Source organism: Bicyclus anynana, chromosome 7 (assembly GCF_947172395.1).
Source record: "Bicyclus anynana chromosome 7, ilBicAnyn1.1, whole genome shotgun sequence".
NCBI lineage: Eukaryota > Metazoa > Arthropoda > Insecta > Lepidoptera > Nymphalidae > Bicyclus > Bicyclus anynana.
Window position 1 is genome coordinate 3,770,788 of NC_069089.1, and position 14,555 is coordinate 3,785,342.

The 14,555-nt window shown below is 42.8% G+C and overlaps 1 protein-coding gene across 1 annotated transcript in view; it reads right to left on the reverse strand.

Moving 5' to 3' along the window:
• LOC112043517 (uncharacterized) overlaps window positions 1-14,555 on the reverse strand; it is a 32,521-nt gene that overhangs the window by 12,198 nt on the left and 5,768 nt on the right. The window contains exons 6-20 of the mRNA XM_024078981.2: window positions 13,894-13,990; window positions 12,155-12,235; window positions 11,218-11,395; window positions 10,113-10,455; window positions 9,076-9,310; window positions 8,493-8,651; window positions 7,805-8,039; window positions 6,726-6,880; window positions 5,601-5,801; window positions 4,719-4,979; window positions 3,776-4,039; window positions 3,163-3,309; window positions 1,899-2,110; window positions 1,316-1,448; window positions 143-192 (exon numbers count right to left, since the gene is read on the reverse strand). Coding sequence (XP_023934749.1) covers window positions 143-192; window positions 1,316-1,448; window positions 1,899-2,110; window positions 3,163-3,309; window positions 3,776-4,039; window positions 4,719-4,979; window positions 5,601-5,801; window positions 6,726-6,880; window positions 7,805-8,039; window positions 8,493-8,651; window positions 9,076-9,310; window positions 10,113-10,455; window positions 11,218-11,395; window positions 12,155-12,235; window positions 13,894-13,990 — 2,751 coding nt within the window. The remainder of the gene's footprint in view (window positions 1-142; window positions 193-1,315; window positions 1,449-1,898; window positions 2,111-3,162; window positions 3,310-3,775; window positions 4,040-4,718; window positions 4,980-5,600; window positions 5,802-6,725; window positions 6,881-7,804; window positions 8,040-8,492; window positions 8,652-9,075; window positions 9,311-10,112; window positions 10,456-11,217; window positions 11,396-12,154; window positions 12,236-13,893; window positions 13,991-14,555) is intronic.

Sequence of the window (14,555 nt, forward strand, 5' to 3'; positions counted from 1 at the left end):
ATCTAAACTGCCTATATGCAAAAGATCTTCTTAGTTTTGTACAGCAGGCGAGTAGCCTATTCTTATTTTTGGATGAGGAGATGTTTGGACAAAAACAAATTATAAGTATAAATAAATAAAAAGACTTAGTCGTTAGTCGTACCTGTCCCCGGCCGCCTGCGCCGGCGGCGTGTGCGGTGTCCCAGAGTGCACCTGAAACACGAATTCATATTCAATGAGATTTAACGAAATAATAGAGAATGCTACTATACTACAGTCTTTCTTAAAGAGTTCTGTTTACCAACAAACAAATTAAAAATGAGGGTATATATCAATAGTCATTTCACACCTAATAATAATTATAATTAACTTGTTCTTAAATTAATGAAAATAAATTTGTTTAATAAGCATAGAACAATTAGATATGGTTAATATATTATAAATAACATGTTACAAACAGACCATAAATAATTAAAATAAATAAGTTATGTGCGCAATATCACTTGAAACTTTGTTACACTAGAGCTTTTATATATACAATTACACTAGTTTTTGTTTTATTTAAAAATACCAAATAGTTATGATTTTACATGCATTCAAAGTTCGCATAAATATCGACTCCCGCTAACGGTCGCGATATAGAGCGTGACGTCATCGTGCAACACTTGCCCGGCCGGTTCAGGCAACTTCGTATTTACGAACTAATGGCCCTTATATTAATTTACAGTAGCTAAAGCAGTTGTACGAAATTGCCTGAACGGGCCGTGCAAGTGTTGTGCGATGACGTCACTCTCATTATAGCGGGCTGTCGCCGCGACACTTTAAAATTCCATATCATGAGAACTAATTAACGTATCGAAATAATTCTTTCACGAGATTTTTTTAGTTTCAACGGAGAATACAGAAAGCTAACATTTGAAAATTGTGAACATTGTTTGGCTCTGGTACTACTGAACTGATCTGAGAAATTCATTTACAAATGGAAAGCTACATTATCAACGAGTAAAGAAGGCTATATTTAATCCCTGTATGAAAACTTGAAACCTCGATTGAAACCGCGGGTCGAGTGCTAGTTTTCTTTTTATTTACAAGTTAGCCCTTGACTTCAAATCTCACCTGATTGGTAAGAGATAATACAATTTAAGATGGAAGCGGGCTAACTTGATAGGAGGATGAAAATTCACACCCTTTTCGGTTTTCTACGACACGTGCTGGAAGGCTAAACTAGCCACGGACGAAGCCTCCCACCAACCAGACCTGGACCAATTAAGAAAAATTCAATCGACCCAGCCGGGGAACGAACCCAGGACCTCCGACAAAGATAACTTTCTGTTACCTTATCAGCCCTCCGCAGCGAGGCACGCCACGCCTCCACGCGGTGCTCCCTCTGCTCCCGCTGCTCCTTCTGCTCCCTCTCTTCCCTCTCCTCGTGCTCCTGCCTCTCCTCTGGGTACACGATCTTTTCGTACCTAAATTACATATCAGTCAGTGTTTGTAACTCAGAATAGGATATCCAGTGGCGTGCATTAGGTTGTCGATCAGGGTCATCATCATAAAATTCAAAATTCATTTATTTCAAGATACGTCAGTAGACTATTTGTAAAGATTCTACCATCCTTTTCTTTAACAGAAATGGCTTGTCACTGTCCCCAATACGTAGACGACTATGATGTGGCTCAGGATCGTGATGTTTGGAAGTTCCTACAAAAGGCATCTGTCCTGCAGTGGACGTCCATCGGCTGATATGATGAGACCTGTGGAACCTACCCATCCTTTCCTTTAACAGAGATGGCTTGTCACTGTCCCCAATACGACTATGATGCAGATGGCTCAGGATCGTGATGTTTGGAAGTTCCTACAAAAGGCATATGTCCTGCAGTGGACGTCCATCGGCTAATGTTGAGATCTGTGGAACCTACCCATCTTTTCCTTTAACAGAGATGGGCTTGCCAGCGTCCCGGTGCAGGGCGGGGCTGGCTCGCGGCGCCGGCGCGGGGGCGGACGGCAGCTGGCGCGCCTGCAGCTCCAGCACCGGCAGCGGCAGCTCCGCCGGCGGCAGCTCGCCGTAGATGACGTCCGGCACGATGCTGTCCAGCCGCTGCTGCAACTCCTTGGCCGCCTGCCGGTCGTGCTGAAAGAGAGAAAACGAGTGTGCTTTAGACCACACGACTCAAATACAAGCTACTAACCCTTCACACACACCCGTCGGGGTGTCGTGGGCCTATAGGCCAGTAGGCCGAGGAAATTGGATGCATTTTGCCCCCGCCGGGTTAAACCCGCTGATGGGAGGCTTTTGTTTAAGCCGTTCACTAGACCGCCAATAGATGGCGTACCTACGTAGACGCTTGTCAAGACTCTGTGTGATAACTGACAATAATCAAACATTTTTCTCATATTGACATTTTTGTAAGGTGTCAATTTTGAAATTTTTTGGTGATCAACTTATTCACAAATCATTAACGTTTTTTCATACAATTCGTGAGTGTTAAAACAATAATTAATGAACAAAAATATTGAACCGACTTAACGACGAAAAATAAATTGGTTTTTAAAGTTTATTTGTTTTTATGCATGTTTGTACTCGGTTAAAATATTTTGTTTGAAAGATTTTATTATTGTTTTTAGTGTGTCCTGGCATGCCACAGTAAGGGCCATTTCGTTCAGTTATTTTAACACAAAATTACTGAATCGATTTTCGTGTAATATAATGGGAGGAATTATACTCTTTCAAACAAAATTTTCAAAATTGGTTAATAAATGACGAAGTTATGATGAAAAATACGCATCGAATTGAGAACCTCCTCCTTTTTTTAAAGTCGCTTAAAAACCTTTTTCAAAAATATATACCTGAAAGAGAAACTTCAAAAATTAGTAGCTGTTAATAGCGCCATCTCTCGTGTAGGACTTGCTTTACTTCAGAAATTCCTACTAGTTAGTTCGTAATTATGCCGTTAAAAACTAAACAGATTTGGCACTGTGCTTACTTGTGTGTCGTACTTTAGCAGTGTTGCAACAGATGGCGCTTTGTATGTCATTTCGATTACATTTTTCGTAACGCATTCACCAGCTTACTCCCCTAGTGAAGCGTGCGAAATGAAGATTTAGTTCAACAATATAGTATGTATTTATAATGACTTATATTATTATATAAAGACTATAATTATAATCATAGACTAAACACACATTTTGCTGCTGGTCTCGCTCGATGCCCATCAGCACGCGGTTGGTGTACAGCTGCTGGCGCTCCTCCTCCTGCTTCTTCAGCATGAACTCCTCCAGCGTCACGAATCCGATGAAGTTGTCCGGCTTGTGCACCTTTGGTTTTGGCACCTGCGGCAGAACACCAACATGTGAAATCTTAACAGAAAGATAATCTCCGAGCACCGGGAATCTCCTGGGACACTCCTGGGAGTCCTGGGACTTGTGACCTAGGAGAGTGTGTGAGTTCCTTCATAAGATTTGAGGGCTGAGGGCGTGGCAGGGAGTAGTGAACCTGCTTTCTACATCTACTGCCGTAGACACAATATAATAAAAATGACAAAATCAAGGCACCTTATGCTGTGAAACTTTTCTCGCTTTAAAAGTGTTAACTTCAAGAAAATTGTAATAGAAATGTAAGATCAATGTGATGGGCGATATCTAGAAACCAGTGATGACAATAACTGACTAAGCTATTATTTTTATTTATTAGTTTTGTACACCACATGGAAAAAAATACAGAGACAATAAAGTAAGTACATTACAAAAGTCGACCATAACGCTAATAAACATTTTATTTCAAGTAACCTTAACGTACCTGTATGGCAGGCTTGGTAACAAAGTCGCTCTTCTCGAAATCTAACAAATTAGGGTTCGAAGCGTGTATGTAGTTGATCGGCTTGGGTTTCGTCGGCACGGGCGCCGGGTGCACGGAGTGCGCTGGGCGAGCTGGGTGCGCTGGGTGTGCTGGGTGCGTTGAATGCGCTGGGTGCGTTGGGTGCGTTGGAGGCGCGTGGTCGGGCGGCACGCGGCGGTAGCTGCGGTAATGTTCAGTGGGCACAGGTACACCTGATTGTTTGCTCTGAAATGTTAGGAGTTGTTTTGTGATCGATTCAGTTTTTGTTGTTTCTTTATTGTAGTCATTCTGAGCTTATTTAACGGTCGACTACTTATAGGAGAGGAAATAGAGCTTAGGTCTACCACGTTGTTGCATTGCCGGTTGGCGAGTTTAGAGTTTTAAATCTTGATCACTCCTATAATATCGAGGTCCAATCTAAACCTCCATATCTGATGCTATATAGGTTAACCACTGGATATGTTTGGTGTCGTCCTTGGTCCTTGCTCTGGAGAAGAAGCGCAAATATTTGCGGTCTGGGCTTTCTAGCATGTCATGAAACCTGCCAAAAGCTATTACCGTGCTCGCCCTCCCAATATTCGGTCCGAACAACCGTGCTAGGAGGATAAAAGTCTCCAATCCTTTCCGTTAACAGAGATGGGCTTACTGAGAGGCGATTTGGGCTTTGGGCCTATAAACTTAATACAACTTATAGTCCGGGAATTTTAGAACTATCCGAGAACCAAACAAGTCTCAAAAGGTGAACGAAATCATCGTGAGGAAACCGCACACGCGATTTCTTAATTTTCTGTGTGTAAACTCTGCCAATCTGCATTAGACCAGCGTGGTGAACTATTAGTCTAACCTCTCACATTCTGAGAGGAGACACATGGTCAGCAGCTAAATATGGGATGATGATGATTACCTTGCTGGGCTTATTGTCATCCTTAGTCCTTGCTCTGGAGAAGAAGCGCAAGTACTTTCGGTCGAGGCTGGTGGCGGCGGCCTGGCTGACATTCTCCTGCGACTCGCTGCGGCTCGCTCGGTGCGTCAACTTCTTCAACGAGCCGAACTTGGATTTGTCTTTGTCTCGTTCCTTGTCTCTCTGGCTTCTCCTTTCGGAACTCTCCGTGTCAGACTCAGTCTCTGAGTAGTCTGTTTCAGAGAACTGTTTCGAAAGCTCCATCTGTAAAATATTAATATTGTTTCTTAAGGACGAGTAGTAGAAGCTTCTTTAGTTTTTGGTTTGTACCAGCCCTTATGGCTATGCTAACTAAGCGTTATTTCGGCCAGTGTATTTTTGAGTTAGGTGTTCGCTGATTACCTAGCGCAACGGTTCGGTTCCACATACTCTTACCGCGTAACTAACTCTAACTCTGTTTCTTAATTATGTATTGCTGTGATATTCAATAAACAGTGACTTAAGTTCAAGACTTTATTATATCCAAAACCTTGGCAGTGGCAATTTTGGGCTCAACATACCGAGTCAAAATAACTGTACTTAGTTAACCTTCCTGCAGTCTATGTAGCTAATTAAGACTAAGATTTTCTCTAAAACAATATTAACCTTAACATGTTCTTTATTAGTTATCAAGTTTATCATAGAAATGAGATTAGCAAATCTAAAATATCATAACATCTATCAAAATAATGGATATTAACAATATGCTAAAAGATAAGAAAACATAATATTATACATCACAACAAATTCATGAATCATCATTTCCTACCTTCTGCAAAATCAAACTATTTCAAATGGTAGAGTATGGTGTGGTACACTGTGATCCTCCAGATGAATCCTACTCACCGAGGCGGTGGCGACGGACGGCAGCAGCGTGGCGCGGTGGATGAGCTGGATCCACGCCAGCATGGCGTCGCGGGAGTCGCACGCGAAGTAGAAGGCGGTGCCCGTGTGGTACACTTTGAAGGCGTGCGCGCGCGACTTCACCTCGCCCGCCGCGCACACCGTGAACCCCTCCAGGTAGATCATGCAGTCCGCGCGGTTGCACTGCGGGTTGAGGGGCTCATGTTAGTCACTTGGACAGGGCCGGATTATCCATAATGTAAAGTAGGCAATTGCCTACACTATTGGACTAAGAATATGTGATGGCCAGACATATTACAAAAACTGAAAGGTTGCCAGCTTAAACTCCTATCATAGGTACAAAATTATCACATGATTTGGCTGTTCTAAAAACCACAGCTTTACGAAATTTACTTTATTTTTATATATTTAATTTCTGTCCTTAAACCTACAACCAGTGGTCACAAGTCCAGGGCTCTGCTCTGAGTATTTTTCCCTCCCACACGATGGACACGGCACTCACATAGTGAATCCATGGAATGCGAAAGATATTCGCCCCTTGATTTTTAATAAATCAATAGTGAAAATGGAAATGCCCATAATCTTTTGATAAAAAATTCTTCCAGTCATTCCTCCACAGAAAGAATTCTGAAAGAAAGAAGCCTGTGGAAAAAAAGAGGATTTATTCTGGAATATTCGATACATCAAACTCTGAGAAAATTGACACTTGGTAGAATTTGAAAGTTCCGGAATGCTTCAAAGGATTTCTTTACAGATGACACTGACCAGTGGCCACCAATGGGCCAACAATCAACAACGGACGTCCATGTTTTTTTCTCATCTTTTATTCTGTTACTCGACGGCAATCTGTCATACGACATTGAGCCTTTCGTCTGTTGGTTAGAGATTATGTGTCATCAGAAGGAGTAAGTCCATTAACGAATCTCCTATATTGCTATATACTAGCTAACTTTCTTGGCTAGATTTTGTCTGCAAAACAGCAGGTTGCCGTCTCCTCTCAGATTGTTTGCCAAGTCATCATGCATCGATAGTCGCTCCTTATATTTGATACTGTAGCAATGTATTTCATGTCCGACTGTAAACGTCCATTAGCTAACTCACACGTACCTCAGGCGAGCGGTACGCGTAGAGTGTATTGTAGGCCAGGAGCAAGTGGCGCGCCGCCCAGCGCGGGGCTGCGGCGCCGCGCGCACGCACCCGCTGCCACACGCGCCCCGCCGCACCGCGCGCTGCCAGTGAGCGAGCGGGCACCGCGCGCCGCTCTACGAAAGAAAGCACTAAGTGTAACGACACACTTACGGAACGTTCGCCGCTGATGCTGTTCGACGGAATTATCAATCGCTATCAACACATCGACCGCGTATCGCATCGCATGTCTGGTGTGTCAGGGGCAATTGAAAAACATTACCACCACCACGCTGCCTTAGAGTGCTCAATTGAAAATAAATTCGTGCACATGTTAATTTTTGGGTAATATTCGAAATTATTGTGTCATTCATGTGCTGAAGTTAGGTAAATGAATTTTTTGAAGTAAAAGTTCTGTAGGCGTGACTTGGGGAGTAAGCTTTAAGAAAGTGTAATCGAATCGTACGAAATGTAAACATCACAAGTAAGCCCAGCGCCGGTCATTTTAAAATTTAACGGCATAACAGTGAACTAACTAGCAGGAGCTTATGAAGTAAAGCAAGTCCGACGCGAGAGATGGCGCTACTAATCGTTACTGTTTTTTAAGTTTCTCTATCACATATTATTTAATTTTTGAAAGAAGTTTCACTTCTTCCAGTTGTGGGGTCTAAACTCAGACCAATTAATTACCTTTGGACTTGTTTCGCACTCTAATTCGCATAAAAAACCGGCTGTCGTTTTTGAGGGGGAAAAGATAAACTCACACATCGAAAATAATAAACACCAATAAATATATCATGTGTAATATAAACATATCTATAAATTTAAATTGTAATTACAAATTACTACACTTATAATTTTAATCAATTCTATAGACGCAGTTGGGACAAACACGTTAGATCGTGATCATATACTTTTGACAGAGGGGTAACATCTAGCGAGGAGCTCCTAAGGTAATTGTTCTGTGTGGCCTAATAGCGAGAGACTCTAAAGCACACTCACTTTTTTGTGACCTCAATCACAGCAAAACATGTAACTTTTGTGACATTTTAGAGACTCACTGGCGAGCATGGAGTTTTTCTTCTTCAAGCTGCGCGACTTGGAAGAGGGGAAGATGCCGCGCACCACGCTGCCGGCAGGGGAGAGCGCGGCGGGCGGCGCGCTGTCGGCGCCCAGGACGATGTCAGAGCGCGAGGCCGGCGGCTCGGGCGAGCCGTTGATGGCCGGCAGCTGGCGCGGCTCCGCGCTCACCAGCATGATGTCGCTCTTGCTGATGCTGCGCGGCGACAGCGACGTCTGCAACACAACACGAGACAGTTCAGTATGTACAACTTACTGCACATCATTAAACAATCAACAGTCTGCAATTAGTCGAATTTCTCTGATTTTTTGAAGTATAACTTTTTTACGCACGTTTGACTGAATTGGTGGTGTAAGCGCAACGAAAAGTGTGATCGTTCATAGCATTTAAGTTGCGTGCTGCCATCTACAGGTATAGACAAATAATGTTTGTTATTTTAAAATAACTATAGATGGCGCTTTTAGAGAACTTTGAAACAATCCCTTCCTGTCAACTTCTAGAACCTGTTGTGATGCAGTTATTGACTAAAGCTCATTGATGGCGCTTTGTTTTTTTTTTCTATTCTTCAAAGAAAGTTTACTTCAGTCGTGTGGTCTAAAGCACACTCGTTTTTTTTTTTATTTAGTGACAAGTTAGGTCTTTGGCAACGGGACACTGCGTGCACTGACCTGCACGTCAGCAGCGCGCGCGGGCTGGCGGGGCGAAGCGTCCCGCACGCGCGCGGGGTAAGGCGGCGCGGGAGCTAGCGGCTCCCACGTGCTCTGCAACACGCTGCGCGGCGAGGGAAGCAGCTCGCGGGGCGGCGGCTCCCACAGCGAACGCGACACCTGCAAGGAATGGCGTGCAAAGGGTTTTGAACTATTGTAGACATCATGCGTACAAATTCTACAAATTTGTTTGAAAGAAAATTCCTTCTCCAATACAGATAGGCATTGCATTATTGCATCTATGAAATGCAAGGCGACCAAAACGAAGGCAATAATTTACGATCCTCACGATAACGACCGCAACGCTTCCCAGGCAACACAAACACAAGCTACAAAGCGTCTTCGCAGGCGACTTAGATATATAGAGGTCCCTCATATATGACGTCGCCCGGTCGTGGGCTTTTAACTCACGATCTCGGGGTGCCTGCATTTATACACTCAGGCCAAACACCCTTCTAGAACGACCCTCTAAGCCGAGGTCCGATGATGATGAGATATGACGATAATGTTGATGATTACATCAACTTGCTTGTTAGTTACATACCGGCACTGGAACATCGGCAGCGGGATAGCAGTCTCGCGGGGGCAACGAATCTCGGGGCGGAGGCTCACGGGGTAGCACTTCCCGTGGCGGGGGTGGAGGGTCGCGGGGCGGCGGCTCGCGGGGCGGGGGTGGAGGTTCGCGGGGCGGCGGCGGAGGCTCACGGGGTGGGGGTCGAGGCGGCGGGGTCGGAGGAGCTTGGGGAGGAAAGCGTTCCGTGATACGCGGTTTGATGTATCTGCAAGGAATTACTTTATTGTTTAACAGAAAACATTTAGCCGCTCTCCCACAGAGATATTCAAAAGCAACTGCAACGTATAAGATGGAGCGAGCTAACTTGTTAGGAGGAGGATGAAAATCCACACCCCTTTAGGTTTCTACGCGACATCTTCAGTAAATATGTACTATTTAATAGGTTAAACTTAGTAGCTAAAAGGGTTGAAAAATTCATTAAAACCATAAGTCATGCATTTAAATATTAAATAACGTTATTTTATCTAATTGAACACAATTACTTAAGCCAGAATAGTTAAATCTACATTTTTAACAAAAAGGGTGGATTTCACTCCTAAAATGCAAAAAGCGCAATACTAGCACATGTCACTTTTGAAGTATAGGGTAAAACATACTTTTCATCTAAATCTATGGAAGTTCAACGAATTCGGAGGTTGGGGCTAATATATTATTTATATATTTATAGTTTTAAGTATCAAGATGTGTATTAGTTTTAAGTTTTCAATGTGTTGTGTTAACAAATAAAGTGTTTTCTATTCTATTCTATTCTAAATCGCTTGGCGGTACGTTTTTGTTGCTAGCCAGAGCTGGACCAATTAAGAAAACTCAATCGGTCCCAGCCGGGGATCGAACCCACCACAGCGCCACGGAGGCCGTCAAAACTAAAAGAAAAATAATAACGTCGACTAATAGCGATAATTTCGATTTAACCGCTATTGGTCGACATTTGCTATCTATTGTATCGAGATACGAGAGCATACCACGGCTTACTGGCCGTCAAAATAAACTCATAATGATGATCTCACTTGAGCGTAACGGGGAGCTGGTCGTCGCTGCTGCTGGCGGGGTCCTCAGGCTGCGACGCCTCGGCATCGTCACCAATCCTGTCGCTCAGCACAGCGTTCACGGCCTCAACTATCTCCAACTTGGGGGCCTCGTCGATCTCTTTGATGTCCTCGTCGTTGAACACGTCGGATCTCTCGTCGTCGAGCATCGCTCTCCGGTTGCGCTGCTGCAGTATGGCCACCTCGATCTGCGAGCTGGACTTCTTGAAGTCCAGTATTTGGCCCGCCTTCTCCAGGTGCAGCGTCGGGCTGTCGTTTACTGGCGTGGTGGGCGACTCCGGTATGGTCTGTGCAGCTAGCGAACCTGAACAATTAATTTGAGGCTTTAAGCATTAATTAATTTATTGACGTGTTGATATTCTTAGCGAACAAGTATTTTCAGTGACGTCATTAAGAATGAGATGCTATAATAGTACATTATGATATAAGTGCGGTAAGTTGAAAATTACAGCCGAGGCGATATTGCAGCTCGAGCCACAGGCGAGAGCTATAATATGGAAGCAGAGGCTATAATTATCAAAAATTATGTATATATAAATAATATTATTGAAATGAAAAGCGATAATTGCGAAATAACTAATCAAAAATTAGTTTTTTCGCAATTATCTCGGTTATATTAACACACTCCAATGATGTTAAAATTCAAAATCCAAAATTCATTTATTTCAAGTAGGCTCAGTTTACAAGCACTTTTGATTCGTCAGTTGACTATTTGTAATGATTCTACCACAATATTTTAATATAAAGACTGTAAAGCACAAAATTGTAGACAAATTTGTTTAAAAACATTTTTCCATGCGTCTAAACATTTATTAATAAAGCAGAACTATACCTATTGTATCACAAGGTCAACCGTGAATAGCGTATTAATACATTTCCACTAGTCCAACCGAGGGCCGCGTCGAACCAATAAATGTTTAAAAATGCACTGATTATAAAGGCCGAGTGTCAAGGGATTTCATGGCGTCAAGGGACTTTATGACGTCAAGGGACTTCAAGGCGTTAAGGGACTTTATGACGCCAAGGGACTTCAAGACGTCAAGGTTTTTCAGGAGCACAAACATACCGGGCTCTGAGCCTAGCTCGAAGTCATAAGCGGGCGTGGAGTGGCTCTTGTCCAGCTTGCCGCGCGAGGAGGGAGCGGGAGCGGGCGCGGGCGCGGGCTGCGGGGCGGCGGCACGCGGCACTCCGTGGCACGTGCGCGGGCGCGGCGACAGTTGCAGGCCCGTGCTGCATGACACCGCCTGCGACAAGTCTAATGTCTATAGACGCCCGACACAAGTGAAAGACAGTATATACACATTAGGAGCGAGTACATATTAGGCGTTTTGAAGCGCGCGCTTTAATAACGCGCGTTTTTAGAATAAAGGGGTTGTTCGAAGGTGTACACATGCTGCGTGCGCTTCTGATTAAGCGCGCAGCTGACCGCGTCTGCCGCGCGCGTTGTTGTACATTTGCAGCGCCGTGTTGTTGTACATTTGCAGCGCCCTGTTGTTGTACATTTGCAGCGCCGTGTTGTTGTATATATGAGCGCGCGCTTCGACGTCCATTTCTGAACTGAACCAGTGGTATGGATACTTTGACTGGAAAAAAAATGATTGCTTTTTTTCAATTTTGTATTTTTCGAAGTGAAACTTAGCAAAGCATTATTTTATTATGATTTTTTTTTCGGAAAGCACCAGATTAGGTGAGATTGTGAATGTGGATTACACTTTTGATTTAACTAATTTTTGATTTCACAAGGGACCTTGTAGTCCGGGGACCCCGAATCATTGATACAGCTGATACGACGGTAGCTACGCCCCTTTGAAGGAGTGTACCTTGCAGTGGCGAAGTATGGATATTAGATGAAGGTAAGCCGTCCCAAAGAAATGGAAATTCTTATAGCGTGATACAAACTGTGGTTTCTCATATATCTAGATACAGTACAACAATGAATTTGCATGGATTTTTAAAGGTAACCCGACGGGAATCGGCTTGTATGAACTCTTCGCCGCTGGTACCTTGTCTCTACGGTACAGGGCGGCGTCGTCGGGCTCCGGACTGCCGCCCAGCACCCAACGCTGCTGCAGCTCCTGCCAGAACTGAAACACGCCGTAGGGAAATGTTTTACTGACTCCATTAACCCTAAGATGAGTCAACGACATATTCCGTTTAAAAAAAAATTGTCAACCATTAACGATGCATCGAAAATATCGCTTGTCCTCCCTTTGTAATTAGACGAAAAAGAGAGCGATATTTTTGATACTCCGCTATTTGTCGATAATACACATATATTAGTTTAAAGACTGAAATAAAAATCTACTTATTTTATAAAAATTAAAGTTTGATTTTTTGTTTGTATACAGGAAGAAAATTTTTTTAGTGCGGATATTTTTATATTTTGTACATAAACAAAATTTAATGATCACGTATTTTTTCTTTTTTTTTTTAACTCAAAAATAACAAAATTATCGTTAGCTAAAGTTATTTACTTTTGAAAAGAATTTTAGGGTCACCCTATTGTGCGTTTATTTTATTTTCGTTTGATACCTAAAGGACGTCACCAGATCACTTTTAAGCTGAATATATCTTGTTTAGTAATAATATGTACATTATTTTGTTATTTTAGAGACATAAATTAAAAAAAAAATTACATTAAATGTATCGAACTGTTTGTAGATTTATATTCTATTAATGATACAGAACCACGAAAAAAAATATCCGCACTAAAGACCGAATCACCCTGTATAGGCTGGACCGATTTAAAAATTCTTTCACCAATATAAAGCTACATTATCAGTGAGTAACGCTGGCTATATTTTAATCACGTACTCGTACTGGGACTGCTAGGTAGTTAACAAATGACAAATGAGCTTGTGTCTAGTACCTTACATGACATATCCGCCCACTTTAATATGTCGCATATATATTAAAGTGGGCGGATAATTGTGAGTATATTAGTTTTGGTCTTGACTTGTCCAGGTAGTTCAGGCATCGGACATTACAATAGTGCTTGGTGTGGCACAATTTTAAAATAAATGTATTTGAAGTAAAACTTTACACACACGCTTTACTTGAGCAAGCTGAAGAACGCGTTACAAAAAGTTTGATCAGAGAGGCGAACGAAAGTTGAGAGGGAAAGTTAACTTCGGTCGAGTTGTGTGGTTTAAGGGTGGCCGCTCACTGGCAATTTTAAGTTGCCAACGCGTACAACTTAGTTGCGCAACTTTTTAATTTGTATGGGTAGTGGCACCAAAAGTTGAACGGACCCCTATATATAAAAACGATTGTGCTAAAATCCCGAAAATAAAATAATACGCTACTTACACGTACGCAATATTTTTACCCACACATAGCAATGTTTTCACTATACATGTATATACAAACATAGGCACATTATTTTTAACTTGTAAGGATACAAACTAATTTTGTACTTTTTATATTTACTTATTTTTTTAATATATAGAATTAATTAGTAAACTTAATAAACGTCATTGTCATGAAACATTTGTTTTACATGCATTTAAAGTTGACCAAAACGCTTAATCGTTCATCTTCTGGTGCCACTACCCTAATCGAAAGTGAATCCCTACCCTGATACGATCGGCGTCCAATTTATTAGTTGCGGCGATTTAGTTGCTGTAGATGTGCGGGCTGTCAAATATCACTATATTTGTTAGTATACTTGGCAACTTAGTCGGCTAACTAAAAGTTGCCAGTGAGCGGGGGCTCTAAAGCACACCCGTTTTTCTTTCTTTACCTGCTGCACGGTGATGGGCGCGCGTTTGGCGAGCGGGCTGCCGCCGCTCACTGAGTGGCGCCGAGCACGCGCGCGCTGCGGCTTGGGCGGGTACATCCTGTGACACCACACAGTAAGAATTTTTTTTTTCTGATTGCGTAAGTGCCGTAGGCTCCTTATGGGACCTTATCGGCGTCACCGGAGGGTTTGGGCGAGCGCAGAAGCATCGCCTGATGGGGCCCGAAGGCAGAAGCAGAGTAGATGGGCGGAACGACTCTCTAAGGGCGTCTCCTCTGAGACTCAGACCTCGGCTCGGCGTTCGTGAAGGGTGTTTTGGGTGTTTCGTGAAAGTGTATCAGTGCGGGCGCCCCCGAGAAGTCTTAAACCCCAACTCGCGAAGTTAATCAAAGTGGATCAGATAAGATACAGATTAAGATCAATTTAAGGTTCGAACACGAAGCGTCTCGCATCATTATCTGGCTAACTTCAGGACTTCTTCAATGCGTCAAAGCGAGTAGTTATTTATAAGTCTTAGTTCGCTAAGACTTGTAAAACAGTACTTGCTTCGAGTTTTCGAACTTATATTACTATTAGTGTATATTGTTGTTATTGCATTAAACGAGGCATAAAATTAGGATATATTTATTATATGAGTCTGGCTGAGTTTGTTTAGTTTGGCTCAT